Here is a 19585-nt window from a genome sequence, read left to right as displayed (position 1 = left end):
GAGTCCCATGTCGGGCTCCCTGCATGGTGCCTGCTTCTCCCTCTGCCTGTGTCTCTGCCTCTCTCTCTAGCTGTGTCTCTATGAATAAATAAATTTAAAAAAAAAAAAAGGAAAATAAGTATATTTTATTCTCTAGTCTTTGAATAGTTTTCAGTGGTTTTATACCATGAATAATTACTGATTTGTTGAACATGTTGCTTCCTTTTTAAAAAAATAATTGTAAGTAAAATAGCAGTGTGATTGAGTTATCTTGAAAGGTTATTTTTGTTTTGCTTTTTTGATTAGGAATCTCTGCATTTATTTTCTGGTGTATGGGAATCGTGGTTATTTGGGAAGTTAGCTTTATGAAGGAGAAATAGCTCCAGTCTGTGTAATAATACCAAGTCTCTTTTACCTGGGCTCAAGGTAAACAAGCTCTGTCAGTACCTGGTGCATGAGAATGGGACTATGCTAGACATCCTGGGACTCTCCGTGACATTACTGTCTAGACCTGAGCTTATTTAAATATAAATTAGGGAAGCCTGGGTGGCTCAGTGGTTGAGCTTTTGGCCCAGGGCATGATCCTGGAGTCCCAGGATCGAGTCCCACATCGGGCTCCCTGCGTAGAGCCTGCTTCTCTTTCTGTTATATTTGTAGGGTTTTCTAAAGCAGAAGATGACAAACATTGGCTGCCTGGTTTTGTATATAAAGTTTTATTGAAACACATCCATATCCATTTGTGGGTGCTTTTGTGCTACAGTGGTAGAGCTAAATGTTGAATACATGCAACAGAGTCCAGATGTTGCCCACAAAGTCTAATTTACTCTGGCCATTTATGAAAAAGTCAGTCAATCCCTTTTCTCTAGACCAGGATTTCTCAGCTTCAGCACTATTGAATTTTGGTCCAAGTAATTAGGTGTTGTAAAGGGCTCTCCTGTGCATTGTAGGATGTTTAACAACATCACTGCCTCTATCCACAACGGCTGGTACACCACCTGTCCCCTTTCCCCATCCAGGTGTGACAACTAAAAATCTTTCCAGACATTATAGGATGTCTGCTGGGGAGCAAAATCACCCCTGGCTAAGAATCACTAAGCTAAATTGATGTGGCTTGACCAAACATTCATTTATAATACTGCATAAAAGTGCTCACTCTAAAGGGGAAAAAATATGTTAAGAGAGCAGAATAAATAAAAGAATAGTTTTATGCTGCTATACTCTAGCATTCCTTCCAGAAACAGAAATTTTTCTATAAAACATGATAGAGTAACTGGACTAGGGCAGAGAGCTGGAAGCACTAAGATTCCACAGTTTACCGTCTGCTGAGCAGCAAATAGAATGGAAGTTATAGCATCTCTGAAGTGATGGGAACATGTAGTTTATTTTACAGGTTTGCAAGGCCTATTTCCTTTATAAAACACTATATGACGGCAGAGTTCTTGTTGACTCTGCTGTGTGTGTAAATGTTATCCGTGTATACCCAGCACCTTGTGCTGCATCTGGCAAGAAGGGAGTTAGTAAATGTTTATTAAAATGATTGTCAATAAATTCAATAAATTGGTACTTCTCTGTCTTATTATCTATGATTTTAAGTGGCCTATGTAGATTCCTACTTTCATTAGCCAGAAGAATTTAAAAACCGGTTCTATTTACCTCCATTGAAGGTGATGAGAATTGAATTAAACATCAGGCCTATAAAATTGTGTTCTTCTGAGATCTGGTGCTTGAATACTTTTCAGAGTGGGGATTTTCAAATTTGTAGAAAGAGGCAATATTAAGAGACTACCCATTTTGTAAGGATATAGAGTGGTAGAGTTTTGGGGTACACATTTTAATTAAATGATGTATGTACTATTTCTGAATTCTTGGTTTAAAACATGGAGTGAATTCAAATTGGGATGATTGCCTTTGAAAGTGGAGTATCAGGTATACCTTTATTTGGTTCTTTAAATTAAAATTAAATATTAAATTTTAAAATTGGTATCAAAAGGAATATGTTATAGAGATCACATGTAATGGAGCACACTTTTATGGAACACTTTCATGTGGTTGATTATTTCAGAAGATAAGCGGTTTTGACTACTGAACTCAAGTGAATTTTAGGTGACTTGTTTTTTTCCATGCATGACATATTTCTGTTTGTTTTTCAGATCTTACCAATATATTTGAGTCCTTCCTGCCCCAGTTGTTGGCCTATCCCAACCCCATAGATCCTCTCAATGGTGATGCTGCAGCCATGTATCTCCACCGACCAGAAGAATACAAGCAGAAAATTAAAGGTAAGAAGGCAAATAGTTTAACCTGGAGACAGAAAAACTTACATGTACTGGGCTTTCATCATTAAAAGCCCTTCTTAGTTACTAATAATTTTTCTCAGGCCTTTAAAGAGACCACTGTCTGTGGGCTGGAGCGGAGCTCACTGGCCCCTGAATGTCCCAGCAAGGAAGAGGAGAAGGAGCGAGAAAGAGCAAAAGGAAAGATGAGAAAATGGGAGACACCTGTTGGGTGGTGGTACATGTAACCCTGCCGGAAATCCCCATGGACCTCTGTACAAAAGAATCTTAGCCTCCATTTGTTTCCTCTTGTCCTATAAAATTAGAAAATTGGATTCGAGAATGAAATATTAATTGAAGGGCATAATCTCACATTTGTTTACAGATAGTATCATCCTGGCCTTTCAGAAAAGCAGTTAACTTTGGAAGTTGGGAAATGCCAAATTTATCCTTATACTTTTTTTATTGTATCATTTTACCTGTTGAATTAAGAATACCCAGCTGGCTTCTTTTCTTGGCCCCATACTGATTTTCTTTTACTTTGGAAAGTTTACATCTGGGCACATTTATCTGCTGTAGATACCTAGCCCCAGGGCCCAGCTTTCTAGTAAAACGTGAAATGTACTGTTCAAAGTTAGAAGTGTGCTGGTAGTAGTAGTGCTAGTTTGTCCATCCTTTAGGATTTAGAATCCTACTATTTTCTCATTCTTAAATAGTTTACCTGCTAATGAGACATAAAGTTCATTAAAATGAACTTTTGGTTTCAAGAGAACATCTGTAGCTTCACCCTGGCTTACTGGTGTTCATTTTTATTCTGCATGCTTGAGATCCTTCATAGTGAAAAGTCTAGATAAAGTTCCACCAGAAAGGAAAGGAATTCAGAGTCCATGAAAGTAGGTCTGCTCTTCTTACCAAGTGACAGGCATTGGTATTTACCTAATTTTTAGCATGACTTCTGCCAATTGTGTGGCCCCTCTGGGGCCCATCTGCGGGAGATGGCAGTAGGAATAATTTACGAGCGCCTGGAATATATAGGTCTTCCCTCTTAACTGTGCTGGTATGAGACAGGCACATCTCACGCTTTCCTTTTGTTTTCTCATTCTCCCCTGATCTTTGTAGGGTACTGTTTGGCGCTTCTGTTGAGATAAAATAGAAATAAATCTACTCTAATTAATTTACTTAAGTCTCAGGTATTTTGCAAATTAATACCTAATTTATGTAGCAGAATATCTGTATAGCCAAACAAGTATTTCAAAGGAAAAAAAGTCCATTTCAACCAGATAAAGTTCTATTATGAGACTGTGTTAAAATTGTGACACAAACATCACTTAACAGTATCTGCAGCCCACAGATACCTCATTGCAGAGCGTATTTCTCTAGTTCTTACATTCATTGTGCCTCAGCAACATGATTCTTGTTTTAGTACATATCTGCTCTAGCACCAATTACAAAAGGAATCCAATCTACATTTTTTTAAAGATTTTATTTATTTATTAGAGAGCACGCACACGTAAGCAGGGCGGGGTGGGGCGGGGAGGATAGAGGGAGAGAGAAGCAGACTCCCCAGTGGGCAAGGAGCCAGATGCGGGGCTGGATCCCAGGACCCTGAGATCATGTGTGACCTGAGCCAACCAGGCACCCTATGTTTTTATTTTAGAATGGCAAGCTCTAGCTTAGGGAATTTGAGCTTCCTGAAATGTCAGTGTTGGCTATCATTTTGTCTTCCTGCGTAATGTGAAAATCAGGGCTGATTGCTTAAACACGCTCCCCTGGCCCCCAGCCTGAGGTTGTTCTCCCAGTTCTCCTGCACCCAGCCTGTCAGAGGCATCCCTGCTTCAGAAGCCTGTGTCTGCTCCCATGGACCTCTTGAGGAGTCCTGTTCTTTATTTCCTGTCATTTTCAAACTCCTCACTTCCTTGCCCTAAACTCCTGAGGTCTAGTTTGTTTTCCCTCCTCCTGTGTTCTCATTTCTTCCTAATCATATGCACCCTGCTCAAGAACCATTTTCCAGACTTCTCTGCAGCCTTGCTATTTTGCCCCTTCCCTTCCTGAAAACCTTTCTCATTCCATTCCCAAACATGGTCAATGGTCATTCTTTTAAGATTCAGTCATTTAACCCACCCTCACTCTCCCTCCCCACTTGGGGAGCTGATTCACCCTTCACAGCTACCTCCAGGTAGGTGATTTCCAAAAATGTGTCTAGATGGGCCTTCTCTCCCAGGCTGCTACCAGACATTTCCACGCTTGGTAACCTTTCTTACTGTGGATTTTAGTCAATGTTCATATATAGTTGATTTTTTAAATTGTGTAAGTATGAGCTGCCTGTAGGATAGGACACTTGCCTGCTTAGAAACCTTTACTGAGTGACATCTTAGCCTGCCATTCATGGCTCTCTCTCACTGTGTGGTGAGCTCCATCTTTGCCTTTACTCCTAAATGTATCACTATGTGACCATCAAATTGGATGAGTTTGCCAACTATATTCCCTTCCTTAGGGAAAGTTGCAACCCTACAAAAACAAACAAACAACAACAAAAAAAACCCAGAAAATAACTTAACCATATGCTCACCATCTAACTACAGCAAGACCTATACATTTTGCCTTATTTGTTTCAGATATAAACATAGTTCTCAGTGTTGTTTTAACCTCCCGGCCATGGCCTTCTCCCTTGTGCTTTTGGCAAGGCTGTGCATTCCCCTGGAGTGGCATGTCCTATGCTGCAGCTAAGAATTCCTTCCAGGGTCAGGTCAGGTGTGCCTGGCTTCCTGGCTCTCAGAGGCCAGGGTCCCTTCCTCCACACTTCCCTCCGGTGGCACTAACTGCTTTTATCTGCATCTGTGTCTCCTGCTCATTAGTGACCTTGCTCTTTATTCTTCTATCTCCTAAAAACCCTTGTCCTAGTAAGCTTAGCACTTAAGACCTATTTATTTCCTCAAATATACTAAAGAGGACTAATAGTATCACCTTATAGCGTCAGAGAGAAATATCAAAGTGCAGCAGCTTTCTACAAATGCAGGGACATAGCTGACCCAGTAGAGGGTAAAAATAACATTTCTAAGACTGTAATAAACATTTCTCTCTCTTTGAAGAATAAATTCAGGTAAGTTCTTACCTAATCAGAAGCTTTTAGAACCTCATCTCCACATAAAACTTTATTATAATGAGTTTGTAGGGTTCTAAGAAGTCTACAAACTTTTTCTCTAAAGGGCCAGATTTGGCCACAAATAGAGTCTCTGTCACATATTCTTTCCTCCCCCTCCCCCCCCCTTTTTTTAAACAACCCTTTAGGGACTCCTGGATAGCTCGGTTGAGCATCTGACTTCAGCTCAGGTCATGATCCCAGGGTTCTGGAATTGAGTCCCACATTGGGCTCCCTGCTCAATGGGGAGTCTGTTTCTCCCTCTCCCCCTGCCACTCCCCCCACCATTCATGCTTGCTCACTCTCTTTCTCTCAAGTAAATAAATAAAATCTTTAAAAATAAATAACCCGAGACTCCTGGGTGACTCAGTGGTTGGACGTCTGCCTTTGGCTCAGGGCGTGATCCCAGAGTCCCCAGGATTGAGTCCCATGTCGGGCTCCCTGCGTGGAGCCTGCTTCTCCCTCTGCCTCTCTCTCTGCCTCTCTGTGTCTATTATGAATGGGTAAATAAAATCTTTAAAAAAAAAAACAAAAAACAGGGACGCCTGGGTGGCTCAGTGGTTGAGCATCTGCCTTCGGCTCAGGTTGTGATCCTGGGGTCCGGGAATCCAGTCCCACACTGGGCTCCCTGCATGGAGCCTGCTTCTTCCTCTGCCCGTGTCTCTGCCTCTCTCTGTGTGTCTCATGAATAAATAAATAAAATCTTCTAAAAAATATAACCCTTTAAACATAAAAAAGATTCTTAGCTAGCCCCTGTGTGACATCATTCAAACTTGGCAGGCCCCTTTGACCATGTTCCTCATCTTTGGCATTTGGCCCCTGTGATTCCATAGGAGAAGAAACAAAACGTAAGGACCGGCGTGTTTCCCCCCTTCTGGCGCTCTGGATAGGGTCTGTCTTACCTTTTCATATTGTGTGTGTGTGTAGGCTATTTACTTAAGAACAGTGTGCACTTAGAGTTTTTAGGAACAAGTTTGTTTGTTCAGCAGTTCTTAAAATTCTCTCTCAGCCTAGGCTATAGATGCATAAATCTTCAGGTAAATAATAGATGATCAAGTCACTTGGGCTCACTGTGTCTCCAGATAGCAGCTCATTCCTGAGCAGATTGAGAGACTGTTTTCACCAGCTGCTTCAAAAACCTGACAGGCAGGATCTGTTTAGACTAAAATCTTTTCCTAAAATAATAGATTTGGGCTGACTGTAATTATATAACTGCAAGTCTAAAAATGATGGGGGATTTCCTTATAAATTACTATGGAATCATAACTAGTCCTGCTCTACCTGGGAGGTGAATAGTTCTATTAACAGAGAGAGAAAAAGAAAGGATGGGGTTTGCACTTCCCCAGTCCTGCAAGGTTGGAGGAATGCAGCCACATGGATAGGCAACAAGGCAAGAGTGAGGGTGCCCACGCAGCAGGAGGGGAGGCCAGTCAACACCAGACACTGCCCGGGGTGGGTCGGCTGCCTTGTACACATCCACCTGGGAGGTGCTCACACACCTGGGAGGTGATGGCCCAAGGGAGTTCTGGGATGGAGGTGCAGCGTGTGTGTGTGTGTGTGTATGTGTGTATATATGTGTGTATATATCAGACATGCTACTTTTGCCTCTTTTACTAAGGGGGCAAAAGGCATGAACTCCAAAGACGTCTTCCATGGGATTTTCCCCTTAGCTTTAATGACCATGAGAAGGTCCCCTTTCTTACCCTCGCCCAGCCCACCCCAACAAGTAAGGAAGGCTCCCCAACAAGTAAGGAAGGCTCAAACTTCCCTGGGACTTTGCCAGCTTTGGGTTCACTGAAGCACCTGCCTCCCTGGTCACCACCCCTGTGTTTTCTTTATTCCTCTCCCCCTTCCCCTCCCCCATGCAGAGTACATCCAGAAATACGCCACGGAGGAGGCACTGAAAGAGCAGGAAGAGGGTACCGGTGACAGCTCGTCGGAGAGTTCTATGTCTGACTTTTCGGAAGATGAGGCCCAGGATATGGAGTTGTAGTAGAAAAAGCACCTGCTTTTCAGAAAGACTATTATTTCCTAACCATGAGAAGCAGACTATAATATTCATATTTAAACAAAGCAATTTTTTTTATTACTAAACAAGGTTTTTATGAATAATAGCATTGATATATATATATTATATATCACCCTTTAGATCTTGATTTCTTGGTCATTTCTCAACCTGAGGTGCATAGCATATTCCCACATTCCATTTTGGTAGCAATATGCGGTCTGAATGCATGCATTCATAAGTCCATTTTGGCCAAGTCAGCCTGTGTGCTACTGAACTGTCAAAAGAAATAGCCGCTCTGATAGGTAGACATGAGTAAAACTAACAGGAAAAAGTTGCTTCTTTTATTGATGGTTCCAAAGAAACAAACCAAACCAACCAGCTCTTGGACGTGAAGATAGAATAGTGCTTTTTCAAAATGGACGGGAGGAGCCAGGGGAGGAAAAGGCCTGCTGTGGGAAGGTGTAGAGCCAGCCGTGTCAGAGCCACAGCCATTCCTTCCTGTGAGTCCTGGGTGGCCCCATTTCTGTGGAGTAACGGTATAAGACAGAGAGCTAATTGGAGTGTTGAAACCTAAAACCATTTGACTCTGAATTTTAAGTACATTTTTATATGTAGATTCCTGCCTGTCTTGCTATCAGGCCCTACAGCCCACAAGTGTTTTTGCTTTGGAGAACCTTTTGGAAGTGTTTTCTGAACCTGATTCTTTTTCTTGGGGTGGAGCTTGAAATCCATACCTTTCTGAGAGGACAGGACAGGAGGAGTAAAGTGACTGGGAAGGTATTTCATCTCATCCAGCACGTGCAGAGTCACATCCTCATCTTATTGGCCACTTTGTGATACTACCCTGGACTAAGAGCTTTAAATTTGAGGGTGATTGTGGGTGGTTTTGTTTGGGTTGGAGCTTCCCCCCCATCCTTTTTCTTTCTTTCTTTCTTTTTTTTCTTTCTTTTTTTTTTTTCTTTTTGGTGTGTGCATGTGAATTGTGCTTAGGTTGCAAATTTAATCTTCACCTACCAAGAGATGGCCTCCTCCTTGGATAGCCGCTCAGTGGACCATTAGACTCAGCAAGAAGACCCACCTGTGGCTGTTACTCCTGGGTACTCTCATTCATGTTTGGGGTTTATTTTCCCTTCTGCTGCTGCTCTTGGCAGGAGTCTGGTCATCATCTGCTTGTGGGAGTGGGAAACGGGTGTTTTTAGACCAACACACATTCTAAATTTAAAATGAGTAATAATTGGAACATATAAAGGTCCTTGTACCCAAAGTGACTCCACACGAGAAAAACAAACCACTTTTTTCAGAGTGTGACTGAAGAGGAGGAAAGAGTTCGGAAATATGATGCAGTAGAACAGGTTTTGAAGGAAGAACATATTCTCTCCTGTATTTGTTAAGAGGAAATCAGACAGTTGAAAATGCCTGCTAATCAAATGTTTACTTAGCTCACCATATGTCCAGGTTGCCGGCAGAGTTTCTTTCAGATATGAGTGTTGCCTACTGAATTTGGAGAACTTTAGACAGCAAGTCTGTATCCCCCCCACCTTTTTTTTTTTGCCACAACCAATAGGACAATAGCAGAATTAGCCAATCCTAAAACCTTCTAAAGACCATTTTTGAATGTCCCACCGGGATAATTGAATTTTTCTTTCTAATGTGTGTTTTTAGTTTAGAAGTGCTATCTATTCTACAAGATTTGAGTCCGTGAGGTTGGAAGATATCCTATCTTTTTTTATTCAAAAAGCACAATCAATCTTTTCTTTGAAAATCTATATAAAGTACAACTTGCTTTTAGCATGATTATTTTCCTAAATAAAAGACAAAGAATTTACTTATTTTATGTTAATTACGGGCATGAAGCAAAAGGTTTTCTTTAAAAAAAAATTTAAAGTGCAGTTATGTAGGGCTGTGGTTAGTTAACCGTACTGAGTTATCTATCTAGCATTTGTGGCTTGTTGGAGGGGTAGTGTTAACTATTTAACATGGAATGGTGTGCTTTAACTTTTCTAGCGCGTTGTCTTCTCATTATTTTGGGGGAGGGAGGGTCTCTGCTGGCACTGTCTAACCTGCTTACCTGCCGAATTAGCAGTTTGCTTGTGCTATAACCGTTTAAATTGTAGGTGCGACTTAGGGTAGGCTTTAAAGTGCTGGGTGGTGATTTGAGTTCAAACAATAAAAAATTGTATTTTTTCAATATTGTATAAACAATAGTGTTCTAATTACCTTTCAAAAAAAAATAATGTCCAAATAATAATTGCTTTTAATCTTGTCAAAACAAAACCCATCAAACTAATAGAGCCAAGTTTAGAGGGGGAATGTATATGAGCCACAGCTCTGCTCCCCAACTGAAAACATTTTTCTCAAACAAAAAAGAAGTCAGCTTGTCGCGGATTGAACGCTCTGGCACTGGGAGTTTGGTGGTGTGGAATTTCCGAATGAAGACATATTGGGGGAGGTTGCAGGTGTGAAGCCGCAGATCTGAGCATGGCTGCAGCATGTGTGCGTGTATGTTTGTCCATCCAAGTCCATCTGATGAAGGTGTAATTAGGCTTCCCATTAGCACAGAAGCTTCTGGAAATGCCACCCAAATCACGCTGTACCCTCTCGTTCTGTGGAGATCTGTCCTTTTTGGGCATTAACCTTGGGGGGAGCCAAGCTTTTGGCTCTGTGTGGGGTTCTTCGTATCCTCTGAGAAACTGGTTTTGAGGGGTTGAGCAGAATCCCTTTTTATTATTTTTGTCCCTTCCTGTACCTGGGTAGGACAAGGAGACCATGCTTCTAGGTGCAGAGGGAGCTGGAAGAAGGCCTGGCTGTGAAGCAGAGGATTCTGCCCCCACTAGTAGATGATACTGTAAGGCTTAGAAGAGGGGATGTTACAGCACCAAAAGCTTTTCCAGGTTTCCCATCATAACACTCAAAAGCATCCAGAGCCCCTCAGAAGGGCTGAACACTATTGCCCTTAAAGGTGGTGGTAGCAGGTCAGCGTTGCTTCTGGCGGTTTCCCTCCCTTTCTTAGTGTACCCATAGTTTTTGAAGTTTTACCTTGTGGTTTACCAGCGCAAGCCATCCTCTGCCCCCGTTCAAATGACCGGGCTCAAGCTCTTGCCAAAACCGACAAGCGAGGTGGCCGCAGCCCCAGCCCCGGGGCCCAGCAGGTTGCATTTAGTGGTAGCCAAGCCAGATGCTGGCATTTCGCTCTTTTGTCTTCAGTCTTCTCGCCCTCCTTGAGGTTACTGTGCAGTTTCAACCAGCATTTTATACTAGGGTAGTTCTCAGAAGTTGCCATATGTCTCTCCAGTACCTAACATTCTTCCACTTCAGAAGCTGTTCTGATTGCCAACTGGCTGATCTAAGCTCCTGAGGAGGGTCTCCCCTCGAAGGATTTTTTTTTTTTCCCCCTCAAAATGCTCCCTGAAGCCCTGGTTGGCCTTGGCCTGACACTTGCTTTTTATTAGGCCTCCTATTATGGCTGAGAATCATGAAAGACAGATCCTCTGCTAGCCTTCATGGGTAAAGTTGCTAGACACCAAGTTCCTAGGAACTGGTGTTTGATTTTAAATGGCGCCTGGCCCTTCTACGTTCTAGGGACTCAATCAGAAAAGTGAAAGCCATTAACAAGAGTTAGCAAGAGTTCCATTTCCTTGTACCAACTTCCTAACCAGGTTCACGGCCTTCTTGACTAAAATCATTTCCGATTGGGTGCAAAGACCTGCGTTTCTTTGGACTTCTGAATCCATGTTCATATTTTCTCTGGCCATGGAACACCTTGGCTGTTCCATCAGGGACTGGAGTGGAGGCCCGTTGGGGAAGGGAAGCTAACAGCCCTCGGGTGGGCAAGTTCTCCACCCACCTGAGAGAGGGCCAGGATTCTCACTTCAGCAAATACTCGTCTTGGCTGGGGGCTTGGGAAGAAATGGCCATTATTTACTGATTGTATTTGGTACATATTGTGTGATACTTGAAGAGAGAAAAGGGACTTACCAGCCCTTAATTGAAATCTAAGCTTTTTACCGCTTATTTTTTCCTTGCCCTATCTCCTCTCTTCCACCTTTTTCCTTGCATTGTGATGATCTAGCGGGCACTTCTGTCAACAGGACAAATGCCTCCTCTGACTATAACCTCTTAATAGTTGTGTATAATGAAAACTGTAAACTTTTTTAAATAAAATGTGTATATACCTTGGCAAATGGCTGGACCTTGATCAATAAGATGATAGCCTCCATGACTACTTAGCCCTAAAAAGGCACCACCAAACACCTTCCTTATTCATCTGACTCCTCTCAGCAGCAGACATTGGCTTGTTTTTGTTTTTTAAAGATTTTATTTATTCATAAGAGACAGAGAGGCAGAGACCTAGGCAGAGGAAGAAGACCTAGAGACCTAGGCATTGGCTCCTTGCCAGGAGCCCGATGAGGGACCTGATCCCAGGACCCTGGGATCACACCCTGAGCCCAAGGGGCAGATGCTCAACCACTGAGCTACCGAGGTGCCCCTTGTTTTTGTTTTTGACAGAAGCTCTTACAAAGGCAAGTGACTGGGTTAGTTTAGGAAGGGAGTGTCACCTTTAGGCAGTAATAACTTAAGAGGCTCCACCTCCAGGTCCCATCTCTGTACCTGGAATGGCAGGTAACTGCTGACTATATGAACAAGGCTGGCTGTGAGGCTTCTCCACAGCCTTGAAAGGCCTTCTCTTCTGTGAAGTCCTGTAGCCTGAAGGACCCCACTGCCCCCACGTGGATCAACAGGTATGGCTTCCATGTTGCCGGTCAGCTAATGCTGAACGAAGGGTATCCACTTGGCCTGGAGCTCACAGGCAATGCAGCTTCCTGCCTGGGTGATCTGCCTAAACAGGGGGCCCCGCTGCACCAAATTCCAGCCTCAACCGGGCGGGTGGGGAAACGCTGGGTTTGGGATCAGAAAGGTATCGCTGGGTGGGTTAGCTTCTCATTTCAACTCCTCTCTCTAAAGCATGTGCCCTCAATGGCCACCAGATGGCAATGTTGCCTAGGCTACTGGAAAATCCACTTGGGCTGGATTTTGTTAAAGCCCCTTAAGGCAAAGGGATGACTTGATCACATGCTTTCCTTCCCCGGCTGGCTCTCTTCCACTGTTCTCTTCTTATTCAATTTCCCCAACTCCTTGATTCCTCCCTGCATCCTAACGCATTCTCCAGTAGACCCAGATTCGTATCCACCAGGGAGAGGGACAGTAAGGCACCTAGGAGTGGTGCTCTAATGTGAATGAGCACCGGAAGCCCTCCTGGGGCGAGTGAGCCCTCAGCTACCCTGGCTGCCTCCAGTGCTCAGAAGCAAAACCTTCAACAGGTTCTTTGCAGCTGGTGCTCGCTGACCCCTCAGCCAGGACTAGTAGACCAACCAGCGCTGTGGGTCCCTGTCCCATCTCTTCCTCAGCTGTGCGGCCTCTGGTTCGTGTTTTTAAATGAGGTCCCTCAACGAGTAGGTTCTGGCTCTGACCCTCTGTGACTCTGAACTCCATTCAGTATCCTGAACTCCAATACCGTGTCCCGGGATGCAGTATCCTGAGGATATTTCAGCAACCCGTGAAATCGAGGTTTCAAGATCAGACGTTTTTGGGACCCAAACAGCTTCGGAAGTTCAGAGTATCCCATTTTCCAGCTAAAAGAATTAAGAGGTGTATGAGTCATGTGCACAATCCATTCTACCGATCTCACAGGAAGCTGCTTTAAAAACTCCATGGGAAGTCCCGGTACACTTGTTGGGGCTTGGGTCCGCACCCCCCCCCCCCCCGCCACCACCACCACCACCTCCACCACCACAGTAATCTCACACTCCGTGTCACTCTTCCCTCAGCCTCAGTCCAGCTGCTTCCCAGGGGGCAGGTGGCTTTCCACTGCCACTGGGGCAGCAAGTAAGTACCCCCTTCCTAGGAAGGGGGACCCAGGGTTTCTGAGGTGTATTGTCCTGGCACAGAACTAGGGAATCCCAGGACTTGTGTCACCTTAAGTTCTCTTGCCATCTCTGAAGCCTGCTCTCCATCCCAGGGAATGAGTTCCTGTGACACTAGACCCCGGTGGTCCCTGCTCCCCACCCGGAAGCAGGGCAAAGAGAGTTTTTATGGTTCCTCCAATCCCCAGCTCTGCAGAGGCCCTGGGGGACTGCCTGCGAGACTGCACAGCCTTGCTTATGAGGAGCCCACAGGCTTCTCAGACCCAGATCCCCAGGTGAACCCAGGATGATCCACCTTAGGTCAACCCTGCTCTCCCATGCCTCATGTTGTAGGATTTGTGCACTAGAACTTCTTGCAACCAAAGAGATGCCCTGACAAGGGATTTAATGTTAGATTAAAAGATACAGGAATATTTCCCTTCTTGCTCTGTATGTGGGGTGTGTGTGGATGTCTGTATGTCTATTATGTTTTGGGTTTTGTTTTGTTTTTTTTTTTAAGGCTGGACACTTGTGTGGTGTTGGGTTCCCCAGAACCCTTTGGGTCTCAAACTTGGCTCCTAGGACCTGGTGTCGGATGGCAGGGACAGACTTGGGCTCCCTAAGAGAAATACAGCCCTTCTGGCTGCCCCGTCATTGCTGATTAACCAGGAGAGGGGTTGCTGGAGAGCTGTGAGGTTTGGCCTTCAGGTCTCTCAGCTTCACCTCCTGAGGCCCCTACTAGCTAAGAGCAGAACACACAGCTCCTTTTAAGAAGCTTCAGCCTAGATCCTGTTCTCTTCGGTTGTATAAACAGTGAATCAGGTGCCTGCTCTAGCCCAGTGGGCACTTAAAAAGTATGGAACCAAGCTTGTAAAGATGCACTTCTAAATATTTCAAAAGAAATATGTGCTGGTAACAAATCATTCCAAAAGCATATGAAAGTCTCCCATGAAGCCTTCCTCCAGAGATGATTCAAAGATAATGGTGACCTCAGCAGTGGCTGAAGAGGGCTTCCCCTTATGATCCTCACTCTGGCCCTGGGAGTCCCTCCAGAAGGGGACCTGGCCCTGGACCTATTTCATATTAACTGCTTTGCGAGGCACCAAGAGAGAAGCACAGAGATAGTGAGCAGCCAAGTCTTCAGGCCACAGGTGAGTATTCTTTCCATGGGTTCATGCCAAGCCTTGTGCCCGCCTCCAAAACCATGGAGGGACCTCATCCTGCCATCTGGGGCCCCTTGGAGGTGCATCTGGGTTGACCCTATGAGCCTGCCTGTGTGACTTCTGTCAAGGGATCACTCCCATGGTCCCTGACGTCCAGGACTTAGGCCACACACATCCCCATATTTGCTGATAACCATGTCACCAACCTCTGGGGCCTGCAGTGGAGTCAGAGTATAAGATTCGGATTTGACCCAACCTACCCACTAGAGCAAATCTAGAGATGCCATGCCAGCTACACAAGTAATTTACCACTTTCTAGTAGCCATATTATTTTAAACAAGGTAAAATCAATGTTTTATTTACCTCAGCGTATCCAAAATAGTTCAGTGTGTAATTACTATTTTTTTAAGTTATTTATTTATTCATAGAGACAGAGAGAGGCAGACGCAGGCCCCACGTAGGGAGCCCGACGTGGGACTCGATCCCAGGTCTCCAGGATCACACCCTGGGCTGCAGGCGGCGCTAAACCGCCTAATTCCTAGTTTGGCGTGAATACTGAGCGCTCCGTTTTCGTGCCAGCTCTGAAATCCAGTCTGTATTTTCCGCAGCACATCTCGGCTGGCACACTACATCTTCCGTGTTTTAAGTGGCACGTCGTGCTACCAAGACAAAAGTTGTGTCACAGACTGTCTCACACTGCTCGTTTTCAGATTGAGTTGAAATTAAACGAGAAGAAAGTCGGCTCCTCGGTTGCCGCCCCCGGGGGCTCACCGGGCACGCGTGGCTCCGGGCTCCCCGCCGGGCAGCGCAGCCCGGGAAGCTTCGGGCACAGCCGGCGTTTCCCGCAGAAGCAGAGCCCTCGCCAGAGCGCCAGGTCCCGCGAACGTGGCAGAAGCCGGGAGCTCCGGGTCGGCAGAGGCCGTGCAGCGGCGGGCAGCGCGCCCCGCTGGTGGGCGCCCGCGGGCGGGGGGGGCGGGGGGGGCGGGCCCCGGGGCGCGGCGCGGCGCAGCGCGCAGCCTGGAGCCCGCGAGCCGCCCCGCCCCCCCGTCCCCCCCCCCCGCCCCCGGCCGCCGTCTGCGGAAACGGAAGTGGCCCAACCGGAGTCGGGCCGGGCGCGGGGAGGCGGGCGCCGAGAGACCCCGTCGGACACCAGGGGGCGCCCGCACCTCGGCGCCGCCGCGTCCCTCCCGCCCGAGGCCCCGGCCTCGAGCCTCCGCGCCCGCGCCGCGAGGAGCCTTCTCTGGGCCGGCCTGGCCCCCGCCGGGCTCCGGTGGCCCGCGACACGGGCGGCGGCGAACGAGAGGAGCCGGGGGACGTGGGCCGGGCCACAGCAAGGCCACCCGCACGCCTCCCCCCGAGCCCCGGCGGCTCCCCGAGCGCGAGCGCCCCTGCGGGGTGGGGAGAGGGCGGGGAGCTCCGCGGGTGCCGCGGCCCGGGAGGGGACGCCCACCGGCCCGCGCGGTCCCGTCTCGCCCCGGCCTCGGGCCAGGAGCCCAGTGTCACCAAAGCCCCGCACGCCGCCGGGAGGGCTTCCTGTAGGAGGGGGCTTGCCCGGGGCCCGGCGGGATGGGAGCGAGCGGGGTCACACGAAGGGAGCAGGGCCGCCGGGCGGGAGCGGCCCCGAGTGCGGCGCGGCGCGGCGCGGAGGGGACGGTGACGCGGGCTGGCCTGGGGTCCTGGGGCGGAGAGGGTGAACGGCGGCGGCTGGGGGCCACGTGGAGCGGCCGGGGCGGGAGTCAAGGGTGCGGAGGAGGAGAGGGCGACGGAGGAGTGGACGGGGACCTGGATGTCCTCCAGAAGCAAGAGAGCCGGGCCAGGAGGGACAAAGGGGAGGCTGCAGGGGCGGCGACAGGTGCAGCCGGGTAGAGGGCGGGGGAGCCAGAGCGCGGGGCAGAAAGGGTAAAACTGAGTGAAGTAAGTCAATCGGAGAAGGACAAACATCATATGGTCTCATTCGTTTGGGGAATATAAGAATTAGTGAAAGGGAATAAAGGGAAAGGAGAGAAAATGAGTGAAAATACCAGTGAGGGGGACAAGACATGAGAGACTCCTAACTCTGGGAAATGAACTAGGGGTAGTGGAAGGGGAGGCGGGCGGGGGGGTTGGGGTGACTGGGTGACGGGCACTTGGCGGGATGAGCGCTGGGTGTTATGCTATATGTTGGCAAATTGGACTCCAATAAAATTTTTTTAATTAAAAATAAATTAAAAAAAAAAACAGCTGAGAGCATGTTCACTTTTGAGACTAATGGAAGCCTGTAGCTTCCACCTTGAGTGCTCCCTCTCTTGCTCCCTCTTTGTCCTGGACTTGTCTCTCTAGGTTTCAGCTGCTGGGGGCTGGGAAGGGAAGACCTAAACCAGTGGCTCCTCCAGACCCCCTCAAGCTAGGAATGACCGCCACTCAGACCTCAGGAATCCCAGATTCCTGACCCTCAGAAACTGAAACAGGTGATCAGTTGTATTAAGTGTCTAAGTTTGGGGTGTAATTAGTTACACAGACGTATTAGATATCTAGTGGTCTGTGATTTTGTGGAACCCCTATATCACTACTGGACTGCTTATCACTAGATTTATATGAGATTTTTAAAAATTCTATCATGTTGAAGCCACTGCTTTAAAATTTTTGTTTTGGGGGCATCTGGGTGGCTCAGTCCATTAAACCTCTAACTCTCGACCTCAGGTCATAATCTCAGGTCATGAGATCCAGCCCTATGGTGGGCTCTATACTCAGCAGGGGTCTGCTTGAGGTTCTCTCTCTCCCTCTGCTCACCTCACTCGTGCTCTCTTTCTCTCTCTCTCTCAAAATATACATAAATAAATATTTTGTTTTGTTTATTACAAGGAACCTAATCTTAAGTGACTCAATAATAAAAGGCTGGAAATAACAGTGAAGTAGGAAATTCAATTCCTACTCTCTGCGCCCTAACTTGAGCTTCCACTTGCAAGGTCACCTCATGGTCCAAGATAGCTGCCAGAGCTCCAGAAATCATATCCCCAGTTCTAGGCAGCAGGAAGAAGGACGGAAAAGTAAAAGTTGCTCATCTCCCAGATGACAGCTCTTTTTCAAAAGTCTTCTTGGATACCTCCTCCACACTTCCACTTCCACCTCCTTGGCCAAACTGGAGACTCATGGCCACATATTGGTTTGAGAAGTAGGGAAAAGAAAGGTACTGAATGCATTGCCCCCTTGAATAAAATTGGGGTTGTAATGCAATATGTGGATCTTATATTTTTATTTTTTAAGACATTTCTTTATTCATGAGAGACATAAAGAGAGGCAGAGACATAGGCAGAGGGAGAAGCAGGCTCCCTGAGGGGAACCTGATGCAGGAGTCAATCCCAGGGCTCCAGGATCATGACCTAAGCCAAAGCCAGACACTCAACCACTGAGCCACCCAGATGCCCCAGATCTTATACATTTAGAAAATGTTGGAACAAGTCACCTCTTTAAAAAATCAGGAGACAATTGGAGAGTTTTGAACAATGAATAGATAGATGATGATATTAAGAAATTATCATGAAGTTATCATTGCTTTTTATGGATGATCACGGTATTGTGTTTTATATTGAAGTGTGGATGTGTGGGTGTGTACAAAGATTACCTTTACATACTGAATTTTGGATGAAATTATATGATGTCTGGATTTGTTTCAAAATAATCCAAGGAGGGACGCCTGGGTGACTCAGCGGTTGGGCATCTGCCTTTAGCTCAGGGTGCGATCCTGGGTCCCAGGATCAAGTCCCATATCAGGCTCCTTGCATGGAGCCTGCTTCTCCCTCTGCCTGTGTCTCGCCTCTCTGTCTGTCTGTCTGTCTGTCTCTCTCTCTCTCTCTCTCTGTCTCTGTGTGTGTGTGTGTGTCTCTCATGAATAAATAAATAAAATCTTAAAAAAAAAAAAAGAAAAAGAAAAACGGGCCGCCCACATGGCTTAGCAGTTTAGGGCTTCCTTCAGCCTGGGGTATGATCCTGGGGAACCCGGACTGAGTCCTACTTCTGGCTCCCGGCATAGAGCCTGCTTCTCCCTCTGCCTGTGTCTTTGCCTCTCTCTCTGTGTGTGTCTCTCATGAATAAATAAATAAAATATTTAAAAAACAATAATCTAAGGGTAGGAGGAATGGTATCCATGAAACTGGGTTAGCCATCCATTAATTGCTGAAGCTGAATGATGGGTGCATGGGAGTTCATTATACCATTTTTTCTACTTTTTTTAGTTAAAGATTTTGTTTATTTATTTGAGAGGGAGAGGGAGAATCAGACTCACCAGTGAACAGAGAGCCCAACGTGGGGCTCAATCAGAGGATCCCAAGACCACGATCTGAGGTGAAAGCAGATGCCTAACTGAGCCATCCAGGTGCCCCCATTTTCTCTACTTTTGAATGGGTTATAAAATTTTCTTCAAAGTCTGCTATTAAGTAAAAGTATATTTTAGAAATTGGGGTTCTAAAACACTGGAGTTCTGTTATTAAAGAATAGCAGAGGTTGGCTTTGGGGATGCACAGAGCAGTCTCTGCCAGGCGCTAGCAGCTGAGCTCAATTCCTAAGGGACAGAGATTGTCTGAATGTTCCGTGATCGGATATCCTCCAACAGGCCTGGGCCCTGTCCTCCTGGCCATGGTACCTGCTAGATTCCTCAGTTGCCTGGCACTTCCTGGATCCTGCTGTACGTCTAGATTGGCGTCATAGGCCTGAGAGGAAGGGGATAATGGTTTGAGAAGTATGGAAATGAATGCCTTCAATTGAAGGCATTGAGACCCAGGCCCAGTTCCCAAGCAGTTTATGATTTATTTGAGCAGACAAGTGGGAATTCAAGGACACCCACACTCCACGTAGTCATGCCAACATTGGAGACAAACAGGTGGCAGATTGTTTCAGGCATGTTCCTTCAGCAAGAAGAGTGAAGCTGAGGTGTGCAGGAAGATGGTATGCAGGAGGCAAGGATGAACAGGGCCTGGACTTGAGCCTGATAAGGAGACAAGGTGCCTCTGGTGAGAGTAGCAGGATCAGGGAGCTGTGCGGAGACACTGTGTATCTCAGGGGTTGGGGAACACTGCAGCTCTGTGCCTGTTTCTGGCCCTGGCGAAGAAATTCATTCTTCAGAATAAAAAGGCAAGCCACAAGTTCTC

At 46.5% G+C, this 19585-nt stretch overlaps 1 protein-coding gene across 6 annotated transcripts in view; it reads left to right on the top strand.

Annotated features, from left to right (window-relative positions):
- UBE2H (ubiquitin conjugating enzyme E2 H) overlaps nt 1-11580 on the top strand; it is a 109130-nt gene extending 97550 nt beyond the window's left edge. For 5 of the 6 annotated variants that reach the window (XM_072784552.1, XM_072784550.1, XM_072784551.1 and 2 more), the window contains 2 exons: nt 2130-2258; nt 7260-11580. In XM_072784552.1, coding sequence (XP_072640653.1) covers nt 2130-2258; nt 7260-7384 — 254 coding nt within the window. In that variant the 3' untranslated portion in view covers nt 7385-11580. Of the gene's footprint in view, nt 1-2129; nt 2259-2356; nt 2607-7259 lie in introns of those variants that run through there. The other variant, XM_072784554.1, reaches the window with a different exon arrangement.
- The last annotated feature ends 8005 nt before the right edge of the window (nt 11581-19585 follow it).

Source organism: Canis lupus, chromosome 18 (genome assembly GCF_048164855.1).
Source record: "Canis lupus baileyi chromosome 18, mCanLup2.hap1, whole genome shotgun sequence".
In the NCBI taxonomy this organism is placed as follows: Eukaryota; Metazoa; Chordata; class Mammalia; order Carnivora; family Canidae; genus Canis; species Canis lupus.
Note: the sequence above shows the minus strand (reverse complement) of the source record. Positions and strands in the feature narration are given on the sequence as shown.